The sequence below is a fragment of the Rhyacophila brunnea genome, unplaced genomic scaffold, assembly GCF_057557595.1.
Source record: "Rhyacophila brunnea isolate RB1 unplaced genomic scaffold, BYU_Rbru_1.0 scaffold_13, whole genome shotgun sequence".
Classification (NCBI taxonomy): domain Eukaryota; kingdom Metazoa; phylum Arthropoda; class Insecta; order Trichoptera; family Rhyacophilidae; genus Rhyacophila; species Rhyacophila brunnea.
Window position 1 is genome coordinate 54125 of NW_028232785.1, and position 20209 is coordinate 74333.

Here is a 20209-nt window from a genome sequence, read left to right on the forward strand (position 1 = left end):
AAAAACATAGAAGTTAAATATTAACAAAAAGAATATAGGTAGGTAGGTAGGTACATAATTTGAGAATACCTCAGATATAATTATAGCTGCTAGAAAAATCTTTTTTGAAAAAAATACGACAGCAGACGGGACTTGAACCTGTAACCACTGGATTCGCACCAATGTGCTTTACCAATTAATCTACGGGCATCCTACTTTCGGTAATTGTGCCGCAGAGGTGGCCATGAGATTTTACAAGTTTCTTTTTACCGAAACAATTTATTCCATGTAGACAATTATAATAAATACCTTTTTCTAGCGCTATCGGCTTTTCGATCCAATAATCGTTAATTGAAAATTTCAAATTTTCATACATTTTGAAGCACAAAATAAGATTATATGAGGTAATATTAGGTTGGGTTTGGTTTAGCGCAGCTAACCGTTCTGCCAATTTTGGCAACTGACGTTAAACTGACAAGACTTGTCATACAGTCAGTTAAAGACAATATACCCCATCTTTTCCATGCGCACGGTGTGAATCTGTACCTAGATCCGATACCTCCGTCTGTACCTAGATCATGGCCCCCACATCCCGAAGCGAGTCCCTAGGTTAGGATCTTTGGCGGGCCCCCTACTTATAGGTAAGGTTAAAGGCAATGTGACGATCTACAGTTGCATATTCCAAATGGTGTTCGAGGTAAAATTAAGGGTATTTTTAGCGATTTTTTTGTATTTTTAATACACCCACTTTTATGTTGATATGCACAATTATGGACATGTCAAATATCGACAATAATCAAAAATTGTAAGTATGGCAAAACCACATATTATTTAATGTGAACAGGCTTGAAGTGAAACAACGCCGCAGGTGACATTTTTTTACTATTATTGCATGTTTGTGATGTGTGTTTATCTCACTTGGCTGGCCGATCTCTCAGGCCCCCAGGCTAGAGGCCTGTCAGCCTCCCTCTTGTGGAAGCCATGACCTATCTAGATACGTCTTGACATCATAAACATCAGTGGAGATTGATCATCACTTGCCTTTCAATATGAAGTAGATTCTTTAATAATTATTTTAGTTTTACTTATTTTACTTCTACTTAGTAGAAGATCGTTAAATGTGTTGCAGTGTATAAAACCTTGCCAAATGGTCGCGGAACACCTATCCAGGTTCCGCGGAACATAGTTCGGGAAACCCTGCTTTAAATTGTTATGGCTTATTAATAAAAAGGTTTCTGTGAAAAAGTAGGGAAAAGTTTGATTATTCTTTTTTTTACACATACGTTTATGGCAACACCGAGTAAATAAACAAGATCTGAAGATGTCACATATTATTCTGACGTTTCGTCAACAATTCTCGAATTAGTGCAAACAATGGAAAGAAATTTTCAATAAAACGACAAAATGTCCGCATATTTTAATAAAATAACATCACACAAGACGTGTAGAACATGTCTGTTCATGTCGGATGATATTATATCGACACTGGAAACCAAATCGTACCATAATTTGCCCTTTAAAGATGTCATCATGAGCATTACAAATATACAGGTCCGTTGTCATTGATTTGTTTTATGTTTTTTACGTTTAGTTTAATTGTTTCTGCAATTTTATTGTATCTTAAGCCTTAGGTTAGGTTTTTGCGTCTATTTAAACGTGAGAACCCTTTGAAAACGACCTTGAAATATACAACAAATAAGCCGACACTCTGTTGCGCCTCGGAATCCTGGACGTTAACACTGGAAACGAGCGGTCTGTCTTCGATAGTGTTTCTCACAGATATAGTATTCATTGGAAGACATAATGCTAAACTCAACGATTGTACGTTTTATGTAAGACACTTGAAACGCCTTGGAGTAACCACAGAGAACCACATTATGTCTAAACTGAATAACAATCAAATTAGACGGTGATTATAGAAAATCGATATTTTTCTCCGCCATTTTGGGATTTAGGAGCTCTTGGGTAAATTTTGTGACAGATTGTGATCTTAAAAATTACCCTTAGTGTATGGCCTGAGTGGACAGCGTTCGGCGAGGCGTCGAGCGGCATGCACAATTCAACCGTATAACCGTGTGTGAAAATGTTCGTAGACAATGTCTTTTTTTGGTTATACGTTTGAGTTGCGCATGCCGCTCCACGCCCCACCGAACGCTGTACACTAAGAATTTGCCTACTCATCAAACCAAACTTCACACTTTTATACAAAAGTTCACGAATATAGTCAATCAATGCTTTTAATGGGTAATCCGTTTTGAAGTCTAGTAGCTATCCAACCATTATCTATGTCAGTGGTCGGCAACCCAAATGTTTTGGCGTGCCTCAAAACAGGTAATTCAAAATACTGGACACTCAGCGTGCCACTGAAATAAAACTAGTAAATCTATTGTAAGACAATTTTATTTGACTATAATAATACACGCTACATAAAAATGTCTAAGAGATAATCGTTCCTTATGTTTTGTATCGTAACATAACACTTGAAGTACGTGCTACAATTGTTTCTAAACACAAACAACACGTTACTCTTTCTCCTTGTCTAACGAAACCATTAATTTATTTTATAATCCTCTTGAAATAGTCGAATTTGTTTTGGGTTTTAAATTTTTACAGATTCCAACCAGACATATATTTTTACTTATTCACACAATTTTGGTTGCCGCCGAACACACTCATACAGTCCAATGGTGGTATGTACTGTACATACACACAAAAATATGCACCAGTTGCAAGTGACTGGCAGTGACTGCAGCACCGCTTGGCTGGAATGAGCTGAGAAATTTTGCTATATTCCCATCTCTTTCTTTCTTGTCGCCCATCTCACTCGCGCCGCGATCTGAGCCGCGCACTAGGTAGCCGGCTGCAGCAACCACAATAAACCAATGATATTTGGCTGCCTAGTGCGTTCGCTTGAATACATTTTAATACAAATACGAAGATCACGTTGGCTGCCGCAATCATCAGCTCGTGAAACGTCGACCAGTGTATCATCACATAATATTACGGTACAGTTTTTAAAGTACCGAAAATTTTAATAAATCATCATTTTCGAGGCGTGCCACCTAGCGGTACCCGTGGCATAGGTTGCCAGGCGCTGATCTATGTGATGATGTATTTACCAGACTCTTTTCACTGTTGCAGATATCAGAAAAAGACGGTCTGACCGCATTCGTGTGTGATAAGTGCGTCGTGGATGCGGAAGGGGCCTATGACTTCAAGATACGCTGCGAGGCTTCTGACACTGCGCTCCGGACGAAGGCCGAGGTGAAATTAGCAGAAGATTTTAATTTATTTTTCAAAACCAATGCCGGGGTGAGATTGTACCGGTTCATGATTTTTTTTTTGTAGGTCAAATAAACATAAATCATACCTGTCGAATAACATTACTGCCAGTGGTATATTTGAGAAAATAAGCATTGTCAAAAATCCTTCATTATCGCTACGTAAGAATTCAGCCCAAATATGTAATATCTCACATTATTATTAAATTAATTGTTTTATTTTCTTTTTACCACTACAACAGACCATGAGGCCCAATGAAAATAGTGTAGAGTAGAAGTGGTAGTAGTATCACACTGAAACAATCACAGAAACACCCAGGTTTTGAGAAGGTTAGATAGTTAAGTGTATTGTGATTATTTCAACCTGCAGCGATTGTTCCAAGTCGTGATTGCATCCATGATAAATGAAATGGTGGCGCTTTTAGCAGCGGACTGTAATTTGAGGATGTTGGTTGATGGATTACAGATCTAGGGGGGGGGAGTTTAACCAGGATGCCAGACACTGACCTTTTTGTAAAACAAACGGTTCGGAATGTCATTCGGATTGGGATGTATGATGATGACAAGTTCAGGATGGATGATAAACGCGACGTTCGCTCAAACCGTATCAGATTTAGCGCAATGAAGGTCGAACGTATGGATTTTGAGTCACTCTGCAGTTAACGACGGCTAAGCTATTACAAGCCCACACACGACCGCTTTCTTGATGTCACTCAAGCTAACTGAATGGTATTCGCAATCACGGTCGTCTCATGACCAGTAATTGCTGGTTGCATGGTCTTGTAACAATAATAAATAAGAATGTGAGGTAGGTGGGGAAATAAGGAATGACGGCCACCATATTTGACCCAATTATGATATATTCCATCCATCTTCAAATTGCAGAAGTTTCTCGCGAATGATTTCGTAGGCGGGTTAACTTCATTCTTGCCGTCACGGACACAGAAAATTTAACAGTTTTTTGAGGATAGCATTTATTCGTATACATGTTACCGTCAAATAGTATAATATAGAAACTGTATTAATTACATTGTGATTACAATGAAACATAAATGAAATATATCAACGTGTTCTTTCACCTTTTCGACAATGTTGCTTTTCTTTTAAACTGACAATATTTTGATTGGGCGTAAAAAATAAATAAATGTAATAATTGCGTATGACATCACCTCGATCAGTCATGACGTCAATAAGTAGAACATACGCATGTGCATCCATCTGGAATTCATTTCAACGATGACACATGTTGAATTAATGGTGTTCAAATAGATTTGATTTTTAATTTTTAATTTTGATACGTTATTTCAATTTAATTTTGAATATTTCAGATGTAAATTGCAGGAAATAATAATGTAAAACTGGTAATTAAATGTATTGAAATGAAAAGGGTCTGCTGTACATTTCACCATCATCAGCCTGAATCTATCATTGCTGGATGAAAGCCTCTCCAAGCTGATTCCACTTTCCCTCGGTCCTGTGCGTTGCATTGTCACGTACTTCCGCAGAACTTTATTATTTAATCGATCCAGTGGCCTCTAGGTCTACCTTGCGGAGGTTTTGCACCTCTTGGATACCACTGGATGACTAAATTTGTCCAACTATTGTCCCTTCTTCGAGCTATGTGTCCAGCCCATTTCTATTTGAGGTTTTTTGCGAACTCTATTACATCCCAAGCCCTTGTCTGTCTCCTTATCCACTCATTCCTCTTTTTGTCCTTTCGCATTATACCCAGCATGCACCTCTCCATACCATGTTGTGCTACTCTAAGTTTCTGGATCTCTTTTTTACTTAGGGTCCATGTTTCTCACGCATAAATCATTATGGAAAGCACACACTGGTTGAACAGTGCGCTTTAGGCACAGTGGGAGGTGACTTTTGAAGACATTATTCAAGCTTCTTATGATTCCATACAATTTTTTTAATAAAGGTCTTTTTAGGTGGGGTACTTTTTGTTCATCTTAATTTCAAGATGGAGCATATTTTTTTGTTCGTTATCTCGTATGATGATTGATTGAGACCGCTATGATAATATTTGCTTCAACAGAAATTATGTGCTTTTTCCAGACCATCACATTGGATGTTCCCATCGTAGCGAGGGAAGAAGAAGAAGAAAAAAAAGAAGGGTACGGAAACAAAGAGTGCGACGTTAAGCAAGAGATGCCGGACATTAAAATTGATCCCTACATGAGTGATGAGTATCAAAATAACACCAGCGACGACGATGATGATGCAGACTATACCCCATTAGACGAGCTTAAACCGGAAGACGAAGAAGATGAACTGCTTGATATTAAACCTGATAGAAGTTTGTCATCCAGAAGGTCTATCAGTTCGGCATCGAAAAGGTCTATCGGCTTAGCGTCCAGAAGGTCTATCGGTTTGGTATCTAAAAGATCTATCAGCTTGGCATCCAAAAGGTCCATCGGTTCAGCATCTAAAAGGTCCATTGGTTTGGCATCCAGAAAGACCATCAGTTCGGTATCTAAAAATACTATCATATGTGAAACTGTGAAAGATGAAAAAGTCGCGGTGGAATCGAGTACAGATTTGACAAAGAGCCGGAAAAAAATGTGAGTATTTTTTGGTTATATTACTTATATTAATTTTACCACTGTCACTCTCGATGTAAATGTGTGCTACTAGTGCTCATGTGTGCAAGCAAAATATGGACTCATAATTCATATGTGAAAAATACGAGTTCATGAGATCACTCGTGTGAAAAAAATGTGTATACTTGCAGAAAATAAAAAAATGTTCTATCACGCACGTATCAGGTTGGTCGTGTGGCATGATACGTGTGAGGCAGTGGCGAAGGGTGGAGGTAGGCTGTTAAGATCTGACATAAATAATGTATACTAAACTTTGACAGTCAAACCTATTTGTCTTCATTAAACTATGACTGCAATATGTAGATTTGAAAAAATATTCGTTTAACTATATAAAATATCTAATATAATGCCATTAAATCATATTCATATCGATAATGGTTTGGTTGGCAGGGCTTAATGAATTTAAAAAAAAAATTCAGAAACAGGCACTCAAAGATTTTGTGTGACAAAAGAAAATAACATTTTTTTATTGTACTTTTTTGTTTTTAAAGATATAAGGGTGAAACTTTCAACATAAAATATACTTTGTGATATTATCTTTTTATTATTTTGTACAAATAACTAAAAAAAATAGTATCTTAGAAGTCATGTGTGTTATATCTCTTGTAGTCAAAAGAGTTTTGTGGCTTAAATCCATTGACCACTGCATCTTTGATGATTTTAAAATGCTTTTGTGTACTCATTTTCGCCAAGTTTGTGGCTTGGCTCCCTTGACATCTACGGCGACGATATGTATTCTTAATTCAACGAAAACAAATAAGTATGACTAATTAAGTTTAGTGTTCACTATTCATGTTGTATCTTAACAGCCTACCTTCACCTTTCGCCACTGGTGTGAACCACTGTTTTAATCTAATCATCTGTGTTAATGTGGTTCTGACACATTTTGGCACGCTATTCGTTTTTGGCTCAAAATGAGCTACATTTGTCTGTTAACATTTTAAATACCGAGTAAAACAACTGCAACCATTCTGCCCGTTACGCAGCTTACCATGAGCTCATGTGATGTGATGGTATCTATTTCTAGCATATCTGATTGGGTAACTTCCATGCCATCTGTCCAATCAACCTTTACCCTATATTAAGTAATTTTTAAATATTCACAGAGCACACGTTTGCCAATTCTGCAACGCAATATTCCGCAGCGGGCTGGTCCACCGCAAGCACGTTAAACGGGTGCACGGAATGGAGTATGTCTTGCCAAAGGCTGGCGCGCCACCGGCCGACGGCATGCAAGACACAGACGGAGACATCGAGGGAGAGACTTTCAGCGGTTACAAATGCGGGGAGTGCGAATTCACTACCGAGACGTTTGGCGTATTCAAGAAACACGCCTTGCTTCACACGGGAAACAAACCCATATCCTGCGATGAATGTAACTACAGGTGAAATAATTTTAAGGTTATGTTGCAATGTATCTCTTTATTAAACCATTCAAATGGGACACCTTAGTAACGTATGTATTAAAAAAATATTATTGCCAGTCGGGACATGAACCTGGCTTCATCAGATTCCGGCCAGTGTGCTTTACCAGCGCAGTCATCTGCACCATACCTAATCGCAATGAAATTAACCAATAACTATGCCTCTGAGGTTGTCATTGATACCAGTAGTAAAAAATGCTAAGTTCAAAAATAGTTACGTATAAACCCAACATTTGAAGTGAGGTTGTATTATATTTCGACAATTGTTTCAAAAATAGTGTACATATAAATATTTATTATTTTATTCCAATGTTGATGGTCCGCAAAACATTTTTTGATTTTTTTGTGGTCTGCGAATGTAAAAAGGTTAAGAAACATTGATCTAGAATACAAAAGATGATCGCCAATGTTAATCAATTTTGATGAGACCTCAGACAAATAGTGCAGCTGGCTAAATTGGTAAAGCACATTGGCCGGAATCCAATGAATGTGAGTTTAACTGTCACTCGCAGTTTGATGAAAACATAAGTATGATTGACGAAGTTTAATGTGCACTATTTATGACAGATCTCCACAGCCTACCTCCACGCTTCGTCACTGGAGGAGATTGAGGTGTTTCTTACAAATTAGACCGCAACACTTGCCTTTCACAATCACTAAGAAATACGATATTTCCGAAGTTTTGGTCTCTTTTGGCTGTTCACTACACTTATCGTTACTGTACCACGGTAAGTGGTGGTACTATGTCTCGGTTTAAACCGTAGGCATTCACATCTTCTCTTTCTTTCACTCCTGCGGCAGGCCATGAGTGTACGAATACGAAAACTGTGATACGACGAGGTTACGTGGGCTCCCTCATGGTTAATTTGAAAAAAACTTTCACATAACCCGGCTAAGGAAATAAAACTTGGAATGGTTAATGCTGCCTCTACAAAATCTCATTCAAATACATCCCAGATTGACGTGCTGGATGTGTTTGATATAATATCATTATCACAAATGGCCCAACAACCCAGGGCGAGTCCTAGCCTCCTCCAAGGATTTCCTCCATCCTAGACGAGTGTCCTCCAGGTGTCTATGCCGGCCACTCTAGCATCTCCGTCACACTATCCAACCACCGGAGTCTGAACTGCCAACCCTCTGACTCTGACTCTTCTTCGTCCATATATCCTATGTAGCACCTTCCTATTGAGTTCAAGCTCATCGGCCTCGGTGAGAGTCCAATACGCCATGCAGTAGGTCAGTGTTGGTCGGATCAGCGTCTTGTATATCTTTTTTTTGTTCGACGGGATGTGACATTTTAGCTGATTTTGAAGATCAAAGTAGCACCCGTTGTAAACAAAATTATCGAGTCGTTGATTCGGAGATCTGGGGAGTATTTACTCGGTTGATCAGAATGGGCTTATACTTTGTTTTTGTCTCGTTGATTTACAAGCCCATGTTTTTGCAAAAGCTTCCAGAGCAGTGAAAACTGATATAATATAAATGTGGTAAGTTTTTCTTCAAGATCTTATTTATACTAATGCAATACCGCTTGCTTATAGGTGCGTGGACATCGGCTATCTCGTGAAACACAAAAAGAAACACACCGGAGAGAGGCCGTACGCATGCGAAAAGTGCAGCTACCGAGCGGCCAAGCCCTACTCCTTAAAGACACACATGGCGACGCATAGTGAAGAAAAGCCGTACGCATGCCAGCAGTGCCCCTTCACCTGCAAAGTGTCCAGCGGGTGAGAATGCGGTTATTCAATTTTAAAGTAACACTGCCCCAAAGAATTTGAACAAGGACAACTATACGCCATTTGTATTCATTTACTAAATAAATAAAGCATGGTTATGTTGGTAAAATGCATAGCTATATTAACATCTCAATGTTGGTATTTCCTATTTCTTAACTTAAGCAATGGCTGTCACTTTTTGATATTCATTGTTGGCCAGTTGCTGCGTTTATGCTCTCTATGCCCCGCCCCGCACAGGCGTAACCCCATCAGCTTGTTTCTACTTTTCCTACGGCAGAAGGATCGACAGGTGTGCGGGAGTTAAACTCTGTGACCGCTGGTTTTATATCTTTCTTATTCGCGTGCAGTTATAGACGATTTAATTCAATTTTTCAACTCAATAATAATTTTTTTAATTTTTAAATTTTAAAATAATTTTTAGATATTCATCGTGATAGATTGTCTTTTCATAAGCCCTGCAAATTGACAAATAAATCTTATATTAACTGCTTATATGCCTTCAGCGAGTTATCTCGCCCGACTTTAAGCCCAAATTACTAGCCACTGTCAAATGATTTGCATATTCTAAAAAAATAAACACACAGTGACATCTGTTTGAATAATTATGAAATACTAAGCCACAAATTATTGATAATACAGCGATTGTAGTAAGAGCTTCGCTCTACATTCAACATGTGTCGTTAAAAATCTGCGGCCTGTCAGATACTGCCATAGTAATAACGTGAGGCTATAGAAAAGGTTAAAAGTTGTTTTCTTATGAACCTGAAATGCAAGGGTAACCTAATCATTGAACCAGGGGTTTCTTTTTTTATTTAGATCCCATCTATATAGAAGGTTTTGTTCAACATCTTTGATTGATAACCTGCCGCCATGTGAATGATGTATGAATCCGTCCGTTTGCAGGTTGATACACCACGTAGCGCGTTGCCACGAGGGACGGAAGAACCACGTGTGTTTGACGTGCGACAAACGCTTCTTCACCATGACACACCTCAAAGAGCACCAGACCGTCCATTCCGGAGAGAGACCTTACATCTGCGAGAAATGCGGCATCGCCTATGCTCAGGTTGATAACCATTCATAACGATATGGTTTTATTTTGCCGGTGACTTTGCTGTCAATTAAAATTGTATTTTTGTTTGTCGGCAGAAATGGAGTCTGACGCAGCACGTGGCGTCGATGCACGCCCCCGAAGGCGAGATCGTGCCGTCCCGGCGGAAGTTTGCGTGTAAACTCTGTGATTACACCGCCAAGGCAAACAAAACGCTCCGGATCCACATGTACAAACACACCGGGGAAAAGCCAGCTGTCTGCGACCTTTGCGACTTTAAAAGCACTTCTGATAATGCCCTAAAGCTACACAAGTGAGTGGAATCGCCTTAAGGCAATATTCGCGACAATTTTAATATGACTGGCAATAAAAAATAAGTTTTACGACTCATTGGGCAACTAGACACAATATCAAGATTATGTTACAACACTAAAAAACCGTATTAAATTAGTCATAATGTCAAAACTATTCCATACAGATCACTTACCACTTGGAGGAGATGGCCATTTTGGCGTTATGTATATAGAGCACTGCATGGTGGGTGCATATTTTTCATCACGCATGCTTGTCGTATCGTCGCAAAGTATAGACCACTTCTCAAGTGGTAATAGATAAATTACGCATTAATGCAGAGCGTTGAAGCAGAGCTTGGAGCAGGAGCACGGAGCAGTGGAACAATGGAGTTTTACCCGAAGTAACGAAAATTTGTAGTGGTCCATTGCTCCAGATCTTTTTTTTTATAATTATTAAATTTTCATCATAAAATCAAATGAAAATATTGTATTTTACACTTTGCAACACTGGAATTATTTGAAATACGGCAACACTGCCGAGTGATAAATAAACTCACTTTTTTGATGCTTTGGAGACACCACATTATTAATTTCGCGGATGTTTTTTTTAATAGAATTAATAATGAAAATGACGAATAATGAACCATTTTTTAAAACTACTCATTTTTTTAATTTTTTAACAATTGTATTCATATAATATCTATTAAAAAAACTTTTTACCCGGTGCGGAGCAACTCAAAAAAGGGTCCGCTCCATCCCTCTGCATGAATATTTCCAAGTAGGGTTGTAAATATAATACCATTTTAAAGCTTTTAGGTTACCGTTTCATTTTTATTTTAGACATTTAAAATATTTTTGAAGAGTGATAGATTTTATAGTAAGAACTGAGCTCTGATAAAGACTTTTTTTTTATTAATTTTTGAAATTCCACACCGATGACATCGTATTCTTGGCTTCTTGTTATTTGCCATGGGCAGAATGTGTTCTGGCAAATGATCTGTTGAAGTCCTAGGCAACAACCTCAGAATCTTACACATTCTAACCGAACCTGACTTACGTATGAACCGTTAAATAAGTCTCCCTTAACGTTTGTTTAATGCTGTTTGTATTTTCAGGCAGAGACATGCTGGTGACGCACGGTTCACGTGCGATTCCTGCCCGTATAAATGCTACTCCAATGACCGGCTGAAGGCGCACAAGAGATGCCATACCGGAGAAAAGCCGTTCGTCTGTCCCAAGTGTGATTTCAGGTGAATATCTTCGCCGATTCGTACGACTTCCGGAGTTATGCTCGATTCCATATGTAGTGATACCCCCTCCGTTTTTTGCATTCAGTACTACACTACTATTGAAAATTGGCCTGGTTGTAGATAGCATACGAGTTTTGTGTTTTTTTGTAGTTTTCTATCGGTTTTTGTATATTAAACTAAGGTAGGTATAAGGTAGCTAGTACCTAGGTCTGAGACCTGCGTATGGTACGTTATTATGTTCTCTCAATTCTTTTCTATGGTATGGAAGTATGGACGCTAAACCAAGAGATGTCACGGAGACTTTCGAGATGCTGTTGTATAGACGCATCCTCAAAATTCCTTTAACCCGGCCGGCGCCGATGTCACACACCTTGTACAAATCGGCCAAATTCGCAATGCGCATGTGTATAAATCGATGCCACCGCGTCCATATTTATCATATGGGACTGATTTTTTCACGTAAATTTGGCCTGATTTGTCCTTCTCCTGCCACCTATGACATATTTTAAAAGCATTGGTTCTAAATATAAAATAATCACCAAAGTTTCGAACCAATTCGTACGGCCAAGTTTTGCCGGTCGACAGAAATCAGTTTGAACTGTGCGCCGCGGCTGCGCAGTATACGACAGACTTTCAACCGAGCGGGCCATTGCGCGGGATTGTATTTATCGCATACAAGTTGAATATTTACCGCAATCGTTGATAAATACTTTTTTTGCTGTCTGGTGTACTTATCACATTAAAACTGGCATGATTAACTATTGAACGTATGATTTTATTTTACCGCGATTTTTAAAATACTTTTTGTACTGTCTACCGTGTCCCATTTTAGTGAATGTGAAAATTAATACTGATATCAATAACTATTGTGTGTGAGTTTAATGGTTTCTGTGATTTGGCGTTCCCTAATACTGTAGTTAAACATTTTAAAAACATTTCATAGTTTTATAGTGCGTAAATATGGAGGAAGAAAATGTGCGTACTAATGAGGAATTGGACTCAGATTATGATATGTCGGAAGAGGAATTGGAACAGCATGAGACTGATCATGACGTCGACGATACGGACTCTGACGAGCCAATTGAATTTTTGCGGTTGTGGAGAACTGGCCCGTATATTCCAATAGTTCACGAATTCAATGATTGTCGATCTGGCGTGACATCGAACGACTTGAACGAATCCTCTCCCGAATGTCTTTTCTTTGAACATTTTTTGAATAAAAATATAATGTCGGAAATAGTGAACCAAACGAATACATTTTTTAACCATTCGTACAGTGCGGGAGACCTTGGACCGAAATCGCGATCACACAATTGGACAGACACGTCAGTGCCGGAGTTGTATACATTTTTTGCCGTATCAATGCTGATGACTCGAAATAAGCACACGTCGATAGAGGAACATTGGAGTACCGATCCTTACCTGCATGCAGACATTTTTGGGAAAATAATGGCTAGAAATCGATACCAACTTATTTTACAAATGCTTCATTTTTCTGATCCTAGTGTGACCGCCTCAAATGATAGACTAGCTAAAATTAGATTACTGTTAGAACACACAAGAACAATTTTTAGGGAAACGATGATACCGTATCAGAATCTTTGCATAGATGAGAGCATAATCGTGTTTAAGGGTAGATTAATTTTTAAACAATTCATTCCTTCCAAAAGACATCGATTTGGAATAAAAATGTTTGTGATGTGTGACGTAATGACAGGATATATTATTGACTTTATAATTTATTGTGGGGAAGGGACTGACATACAAGACAATGAAAATCTCGGTATTTCCGGTGCGGTAGGGACAACGCTAATGAAAGACTACATCGGGAAAGGTCACACCTTATGGTGTGATAACTGGTATTCGAGTCCGGCGCTTTTTAAATACCTTCACTCTCACAAAACGAATGCTTGCGGTACTGTGAGAAAAAATCGTAAAGATATGCCAGAGTTCAGCAAACTGAAAAAGGGAGATACCGAGTCTAAGTACAATAGTCCACTTTTGGCTCTGAAATGGCACGATAGGAGGGATGTTCACATGCTATCCACCCTCCACGATGCATCATTTGGACCAACGGGAAAAGTGAACTATAGAACTGGCGAAAACATCGAAAAACCAAAATGTGTTATAGATTATAACAAAAATATGGGTACGGTAGATAAGTCCGACATGATGCTTAGCAACTTGTCGTGTATGAGAAAGTCGATCAAGTGGTATAAAAAGGTCGCATTCCACATGATCGACTTATATTTATTAAATGCTTTTTATTTATATAAATTTATTAAATGTGACAAAAAAACATTGGGCGATTTTCAACTCTGTGTAATAAAACAATTAGTGAACAAATATTGTGTGAGAATTTCAAATGCACCCCTGCCCAAGCCGACAGCGTCAACTAGCGATAATCCCGTACGATTATTGCCCAAAAGTGCAACGGGACATTTGCCAGAATACATTTTACCGACACAAAATACCGATAAGCCTAGAAGGAGATGTTTCGTATGCGGGAATTCTAAAAAAAATCCGAAAAAAACAAAACTCTCTCGCTATATGTGCCCAACGTGTGATGTTGCGTTATGTCTGTCACCTTGCTTTAAAATATATCACACGTCAAAAGAATTTTAAAATAGGTTTATTATTGTATTTGTTTTTTTTTTAATATGTGAGTTCGTGTTAATTTATCAATAATATTCAATAAGTTAAGTGTTTGTGTAGTTTAAATATATTAAAAGGGTCCCCTTTATATTTGTTTACGACTCAACCCGAAGACATTAATATGTGATTTATCGATATGCACTTGAAAATTAGTAACACTTCAATTCGTGGGAACGTAATGCACAAGTGTCGAAATAGTACACACCGCGCAGAGCTCTAACTATTGGCTACAAAATGGCGTCTTACGGTGAGTTCTTTCAAATTTGGATAGCATTCGTTTGTTCGAGTGTTTCTGATATTATAACTGATTTATTACGGTTTTTTAGTGTGTCGAAATTATTTTAATGGTTTTGGGTTCTCGACTGGAGCTGTGACATATTTTTTATTGCTTTTTTTAGTATAGAACAAAGACGATAATGAAATTCATGCGTAGTTATGGTGCGTCATACGATTTTTGAGGCAGGTGCCGGGTTAACTGACCGGGTGACAAATGTTGAAGTTCTCAATCGAAAGGACCGAGAAGTTCTGCGTAGCATCAAAACAAGGATACTACAGTCCCTCGGCCATTTATTGAGAGGACAAAAGTACAGCATTCCCCAACTAGTCATTCAAGGAAAGATCAATGGTAAGCGTAGCAGAGGACGGCGCCGCATTTCGTGGTTTAAAAACCTCCGTGATTGGTATATGAGTGCAGCTCCACTGAACTGTTCCGGGTAGCAGATGACAAATCTAAGATCGTCTTGATGGTGGCCGACCTCCGCTAAGAGATGGTACAATAAGAAGAAGAATCAAATAATTCCTTAATTACTAACTGACGTCACAGATTACTCCATTATTTAGTTTTTGTAACGTTCTTAAACTTGCTAATAATTTAATAAACTATTTCTTTTATTCAACGAATAAGACACAAGATTTGAGAATGTGACATTTTATATATTAAACATACATAATTTGAAAACATGTCATGCATATACCCACTCGTGTCCAGAAACTTGTACGTATGCAGTTTGCCGTATCACACTTCACTGTGAAATGTTGTATCGGAAATATATGGCCGTATATTAATCCTTACAGCACTGACGGTACAGCTGTTGTGCCGTCATTAGATGGCCATTAGATATAATTAGCATGTTATTTAAATGTGGTAAATAGTAATTAAATACTCCGCAGTGAAGACGTTAAAGACCGTCCAACCTCTTTGGGTCGTATAGTAGGTACTGACATAAAATTCATGTCTAAATAAAACACGGTTCTTGTCGGCTTACACTTTACAGGAAGCCAGCAGCAAACAAATTTTGAAAATAGCCGAATACCTACTGGATTATTTGTTAGGTTAGGTTTTCATTCTTGAATTCATGAATTTTGTCAAAATCAGCTATGAAAATTGATTAACGTTCATATTGAATCTAATAAAATTGGAGACCGTATAGTATACAGCCATCTCTTTCCGATAGAAAGCTCACGGTGAACTATGCCGCGGTGAAATGTTTTACGTACAATTTACATGTAAGCTTACCCACTAGAAAAAATCGATAGCCAACATTATAACACAATTTGATAAGCATTTCAACTACTAGTTAAAATCGTCGTAAGTAAGCAGGATGCCCGTGGCTTAATTGGAAATGCACACTGGCGCGAATCCAGTGGTTACAGGTTCAAGTCCCGTTGGGTATCAAATAATGTATATTCATACTAAGTCCGTATGTCGTACTTATGGTGTTTGACATGATACTCTGGAGATTAATTCGATCCACCGCCAAAGTTCTTTTCTTCCAGCTCTTTTTGAATTTTGATATCTTCACATAATGTGCTAACTGCTTGCGTTTGTCAATCCAGGGCGTCAACGAGCGGCGGACTGCACAAACATTCGAAGATGCACACAAACGAGCAGGCGTACGCTTGCCCGAACTGCCCGTACACGGCCAATTACAAGTACAACCTCACCAAACACCAGAGGGAACGGTGCGGGAAGACCAGGAAATACAATGCGTGAGTCTGTTTGTGTTGTTTTTGTGTTCATACTCGTTGTGACACGGCGGCGGCAAAGGATGGCGGTAGGCTGTTAATATAATATTCATCATTCAGATCATATTATGATCTTAAGATCTGACATGAATAATGCACACTAAACCTAGTCAGTCAAAATTATGCCATTAAATCATACCTACCTAATTTTAGATATTTTATTGATAGAAGATTATTTTTTTAACTATTATGGTTTGGTCTAGGCAGGGCTCGATGAATTTAAAAAAACTAACCAACACCATCTGTAATATTATGTATTCTTATTTCAACGAAAACAATTTAAAAAGTGTGCACTATTTTTATCTAGTCACCCATAGCATACTTTTAATCTATTAAATTCGAACTGCATTCTATTTAAAATTTTTGTAAAGAAGAAAATTTGAGGGAGAGTTGAAAATGTCCCTCTGAGGCGGACGAAACCGGTCCAAATTTAATTATTAAAGTGGAATAAGTACTACAAAAATTTGCGTTTTATTAAATCAAACAACAATGACTGATAAAGTTTAGTGTGTACTATTTATGTCAGATCTTAACTGCCTACCTCCACCCCCGACACGGTATATGCTTGAAACGGAGTTGTTTTGACAATCGCTGCCCATTTAAAAACTGGCTGTACAGTAAAACCCTGATTAAGTGAAACAATCACAAACACTCAGTTTTTGAGAAAATCACAAATATATTGTGACCTCACCGGGAATCAAACGGAACTCCCGTATGAAAGGCCACCACCTTATGCATTGCGCCACGAGACATTGATGCGGTGACTAAAACAACAGCCCTCATCTATAACGATGACACGTTTATGATAGTTTGATTGTCTAAGTTTGATTTAATTTTATCTGAAATCGTATCGAAACCCATCAATTCAAGGAGCATAGATTCATCATGTTTAAGTTTAATTTTATTATTATCTATCTGAAATTTTAATCAATCGTATTGGACTTCCGTATATTAATCATTATTGTATTTTCGTTTACAGTGCCAGTAGGAGACTCAAAGCCAGGGCGAGGGCGGCCATGTTGTGTTACGCGCACGATGAGGAGTCGAAGCCTGCGATAGACGATGTAGTCGGAGAATCTTCGGCAAATTAAAATTTACCATACATCATTTGCACGTTGGGCATTACTGTCGATACTATGCTACTTCCGGTATATACAATCAGGCGACTTGACTGGGAGTCAGCACGCAATGATACAATGACAATTTGTATGTTTATCATCATCGCTTTGGATTTCGAAATATTCCATTTATGTGAGAGCGAGTTTGAATTGTATAAATACTTAATGTATTGTATCGATGGGTCATTCGATATCATTCCATCACTGTTTCCAAATATCGTCGATTCGTAATCATTCGATGACAATTTGTATGTGTGTCGTCATCACTTTGGATTTCTAAATATTCCACTTACGTGAGAGTGAGTCTACTTACGTGAGAGTGAGTAAAAGTGACCCTCTGTTTCTTGAGCATCGTGCTCAACTAATGTGTACCATTGCTAATGTGTGCGTATGGAACATGGACCCTTAATGTTAGATTGTATAGTAATTCCAAAACCTATGAGTAAAAATGCGGAAATAATACAAAAGAAACCTATGTACCGCTTTTGGTGGTACGACTTTGTCAGTAACAAGGAGATAATAAAATGGGCCACATATGCTACGTTTGACTCGAAAGAGTCTCAACTTCATCTGCCGTTGTGATAGAGGTCACTAAGCAGATGAAATGGCAATGAGCTCGACATGTTGCTTGGCGAGTGGACAAATGCCGTCATACAGTGGTACCTGAGGGGATCTAAAACCCAGAAGGTGGCAGTGAAGAACTAGGGAGCGAGCTAGGGGTGGCTTTCATTCAACAGTGGATTGACCCTGGGTGATGATTATGATGATAATATTAAGTTGATACTTAAGAAGCTGAGGATTGATTAAATACAAGTGCACAACATAGTGACAAAGTGGACAGAATCATTATCGTTGAGTTATGTGATTGTCTGATGAATTTTACTGTTTACTACATTCTGTAAATGATCCATTGTTACTACTCCAAGAAGAATTATTTTTGAGTGCATTACGTGCCCCTCGAGTACCACCGTATGATGCCATTTGTCCGGTGGTTGTCCAGTCGCTGAACATAATAGTTAATTATTTTTACGATATAGTAGGCATACAACAAAGATGATCATTATTTTTATTTCTGCATTATTTCGACGCAAAGATATTTCATTTGTGATGGGCTATAACATATCTGAATTAAATATTATGGATCTTCATAGAGCGGAAGTTTGTATTGACAAATTTTTGTTTTTACGAGAAATGGACGTTAGCCACTTGTTCAACCTATTTGGTCCATACTTTGACTTGAAACACAATATGTGCATTCGCCACCCCCAGGATTCAAACCTGGGATCCACATTGTTATAAACCGATGCGTTAGCCGCTCGGCCAACGTGGGCGGATTTTTAAAATATTTTATAAATACACGCAAATTGACTTTCGATATGCTCATAGGAACTACATCATGAAAGAGTAAAAAGATGTATGTACACATTCATTTGTAAATATAAATAAAAACATACCTTATTATTTACAGAAATATATCAATCGTTTGAAAGAATCATATTTTGTTTAATTTATAAGATGTTTGTTATGAAAAATAGTATATCTAAAATCTGTGATTTTTTCTGTTTCACTTATATTGTAATATATTGTCAATTTATAATTATTGTTATTTTTAAAAAATAATTTTTAATGTGTTATTTTTTGTGTAAATAAAGTCATATAAAAACAAAGGTGTTGTTTTGTTTTCTGTTGCATATTTTTACAGTATAACGAAAGGTTAGTTATTTAGTTAGTTAGTTATTCCAGTAGACAGGTGTGGGTTTGAATTCCGCAAATGACAAATTCTATCAGTGGCGAGTGGCGGAGGTAGGATGTTAAGATTCGACTGAAATAATACATACTAAAATTTGTCAGTCATACTTATTTGTTTTCATTAAACTAAGAATGCCATTTGCAAATGGAACTGATTAGTTTTTAAAATTCAATTAAACCCTGCCTAAGCCGAACCATAATAGTTTATATGCTATGGTCGATCTGACAAAAATAGCGCACACTTTTCTGTCATACTTACTTGTTTTCGTTGAATTAAGAACACATAATATTACAGATGGTGCTTAGTTTTTTAAAATTCATTAAGCCCTGCCTCAACCAAACCGTAATCGATAGAAAATATTCTTCTATGTATAAAATATCTAAAATTATGTATGGTTTATAGATAAACGAATATTTTTTGACTACCATGTACTATGGCTAGGATTCGGCAGAGTTTAATTAATTGAATTTTAAAAACTGACAAACACTATCTACACATTGCAGTCATACTTCAATGAAAACAAATGTTTGACTGACAAATAGTATACCACTATTTATTTTGAACCTACCTCCACCCTTCGCTACTGAATTCTATGTCCTACTTATGGGCCAATCGGAGACAATGATATTTTTGGAGAAAATAGAATGTTGAGCTATATGGTCTGTAGAAAGATTGCAGCGTAATTCAATCAATCGAGATTGGGAGACCGCGCTGACTAAGTAGTGTAGATCTTAAGCCACATTTATTCCAAGCGAGCGAATGTTTGTTTTTCCCCCACCCCAGCGAAATTCTTATGCTCGCTCAACAAAAAGCGTTTACGTCAAGAGAATTTCGCTGAAGTGGAGGAAGAACAAACGTTCGCTCGCTTGGAATAAATGCGGCTTTATGAACCGATAAAGAGGAAGAGATAAATTATTTCTTTTTATTCAACAAAAAATTTACGAGATTTAAGTATGTAAGTTTCTTTATTGAACATACATTACATGAAAACACTTCAGAAGCAGACAGGACAAGACTAGTAATTATTAATAAATC

At 37.7% G+C, this 20209-nt stretch overlaps 1 protein-coding gene across 1 annotated transcript; it reads left to right on the plus strand.

Moving 5' to 3' along the window:
• Positions 1-1274: 1274 nt before the first annotated feature.
• LOC147076051 (uncharacterized) lies at positions 1275-18910 on the plus strand. Its single transcript, XM_085941543.1, has 10 exons — positions 1275-1530; positions 3121-3243; positions 5325-5830; positions 6976-7254; positions 8838-9023; positions 9936-10098; positions 10182-10396; positions 11492-11626; positions 16118-16270; positions 17286-18910. Exons 1-10 carry the CDS (start codon positions 1384-1386, stop codon positions 17395-17397), a joined length of 2019 nt encoding a protein of 672 aa, XP_085797669.1. The 5' UTR covers positions 1275-1383; the 3' UTR covers positions 17398-18910.
• Positions 18911-20209: the final 1299 nt, after the last annotated feature.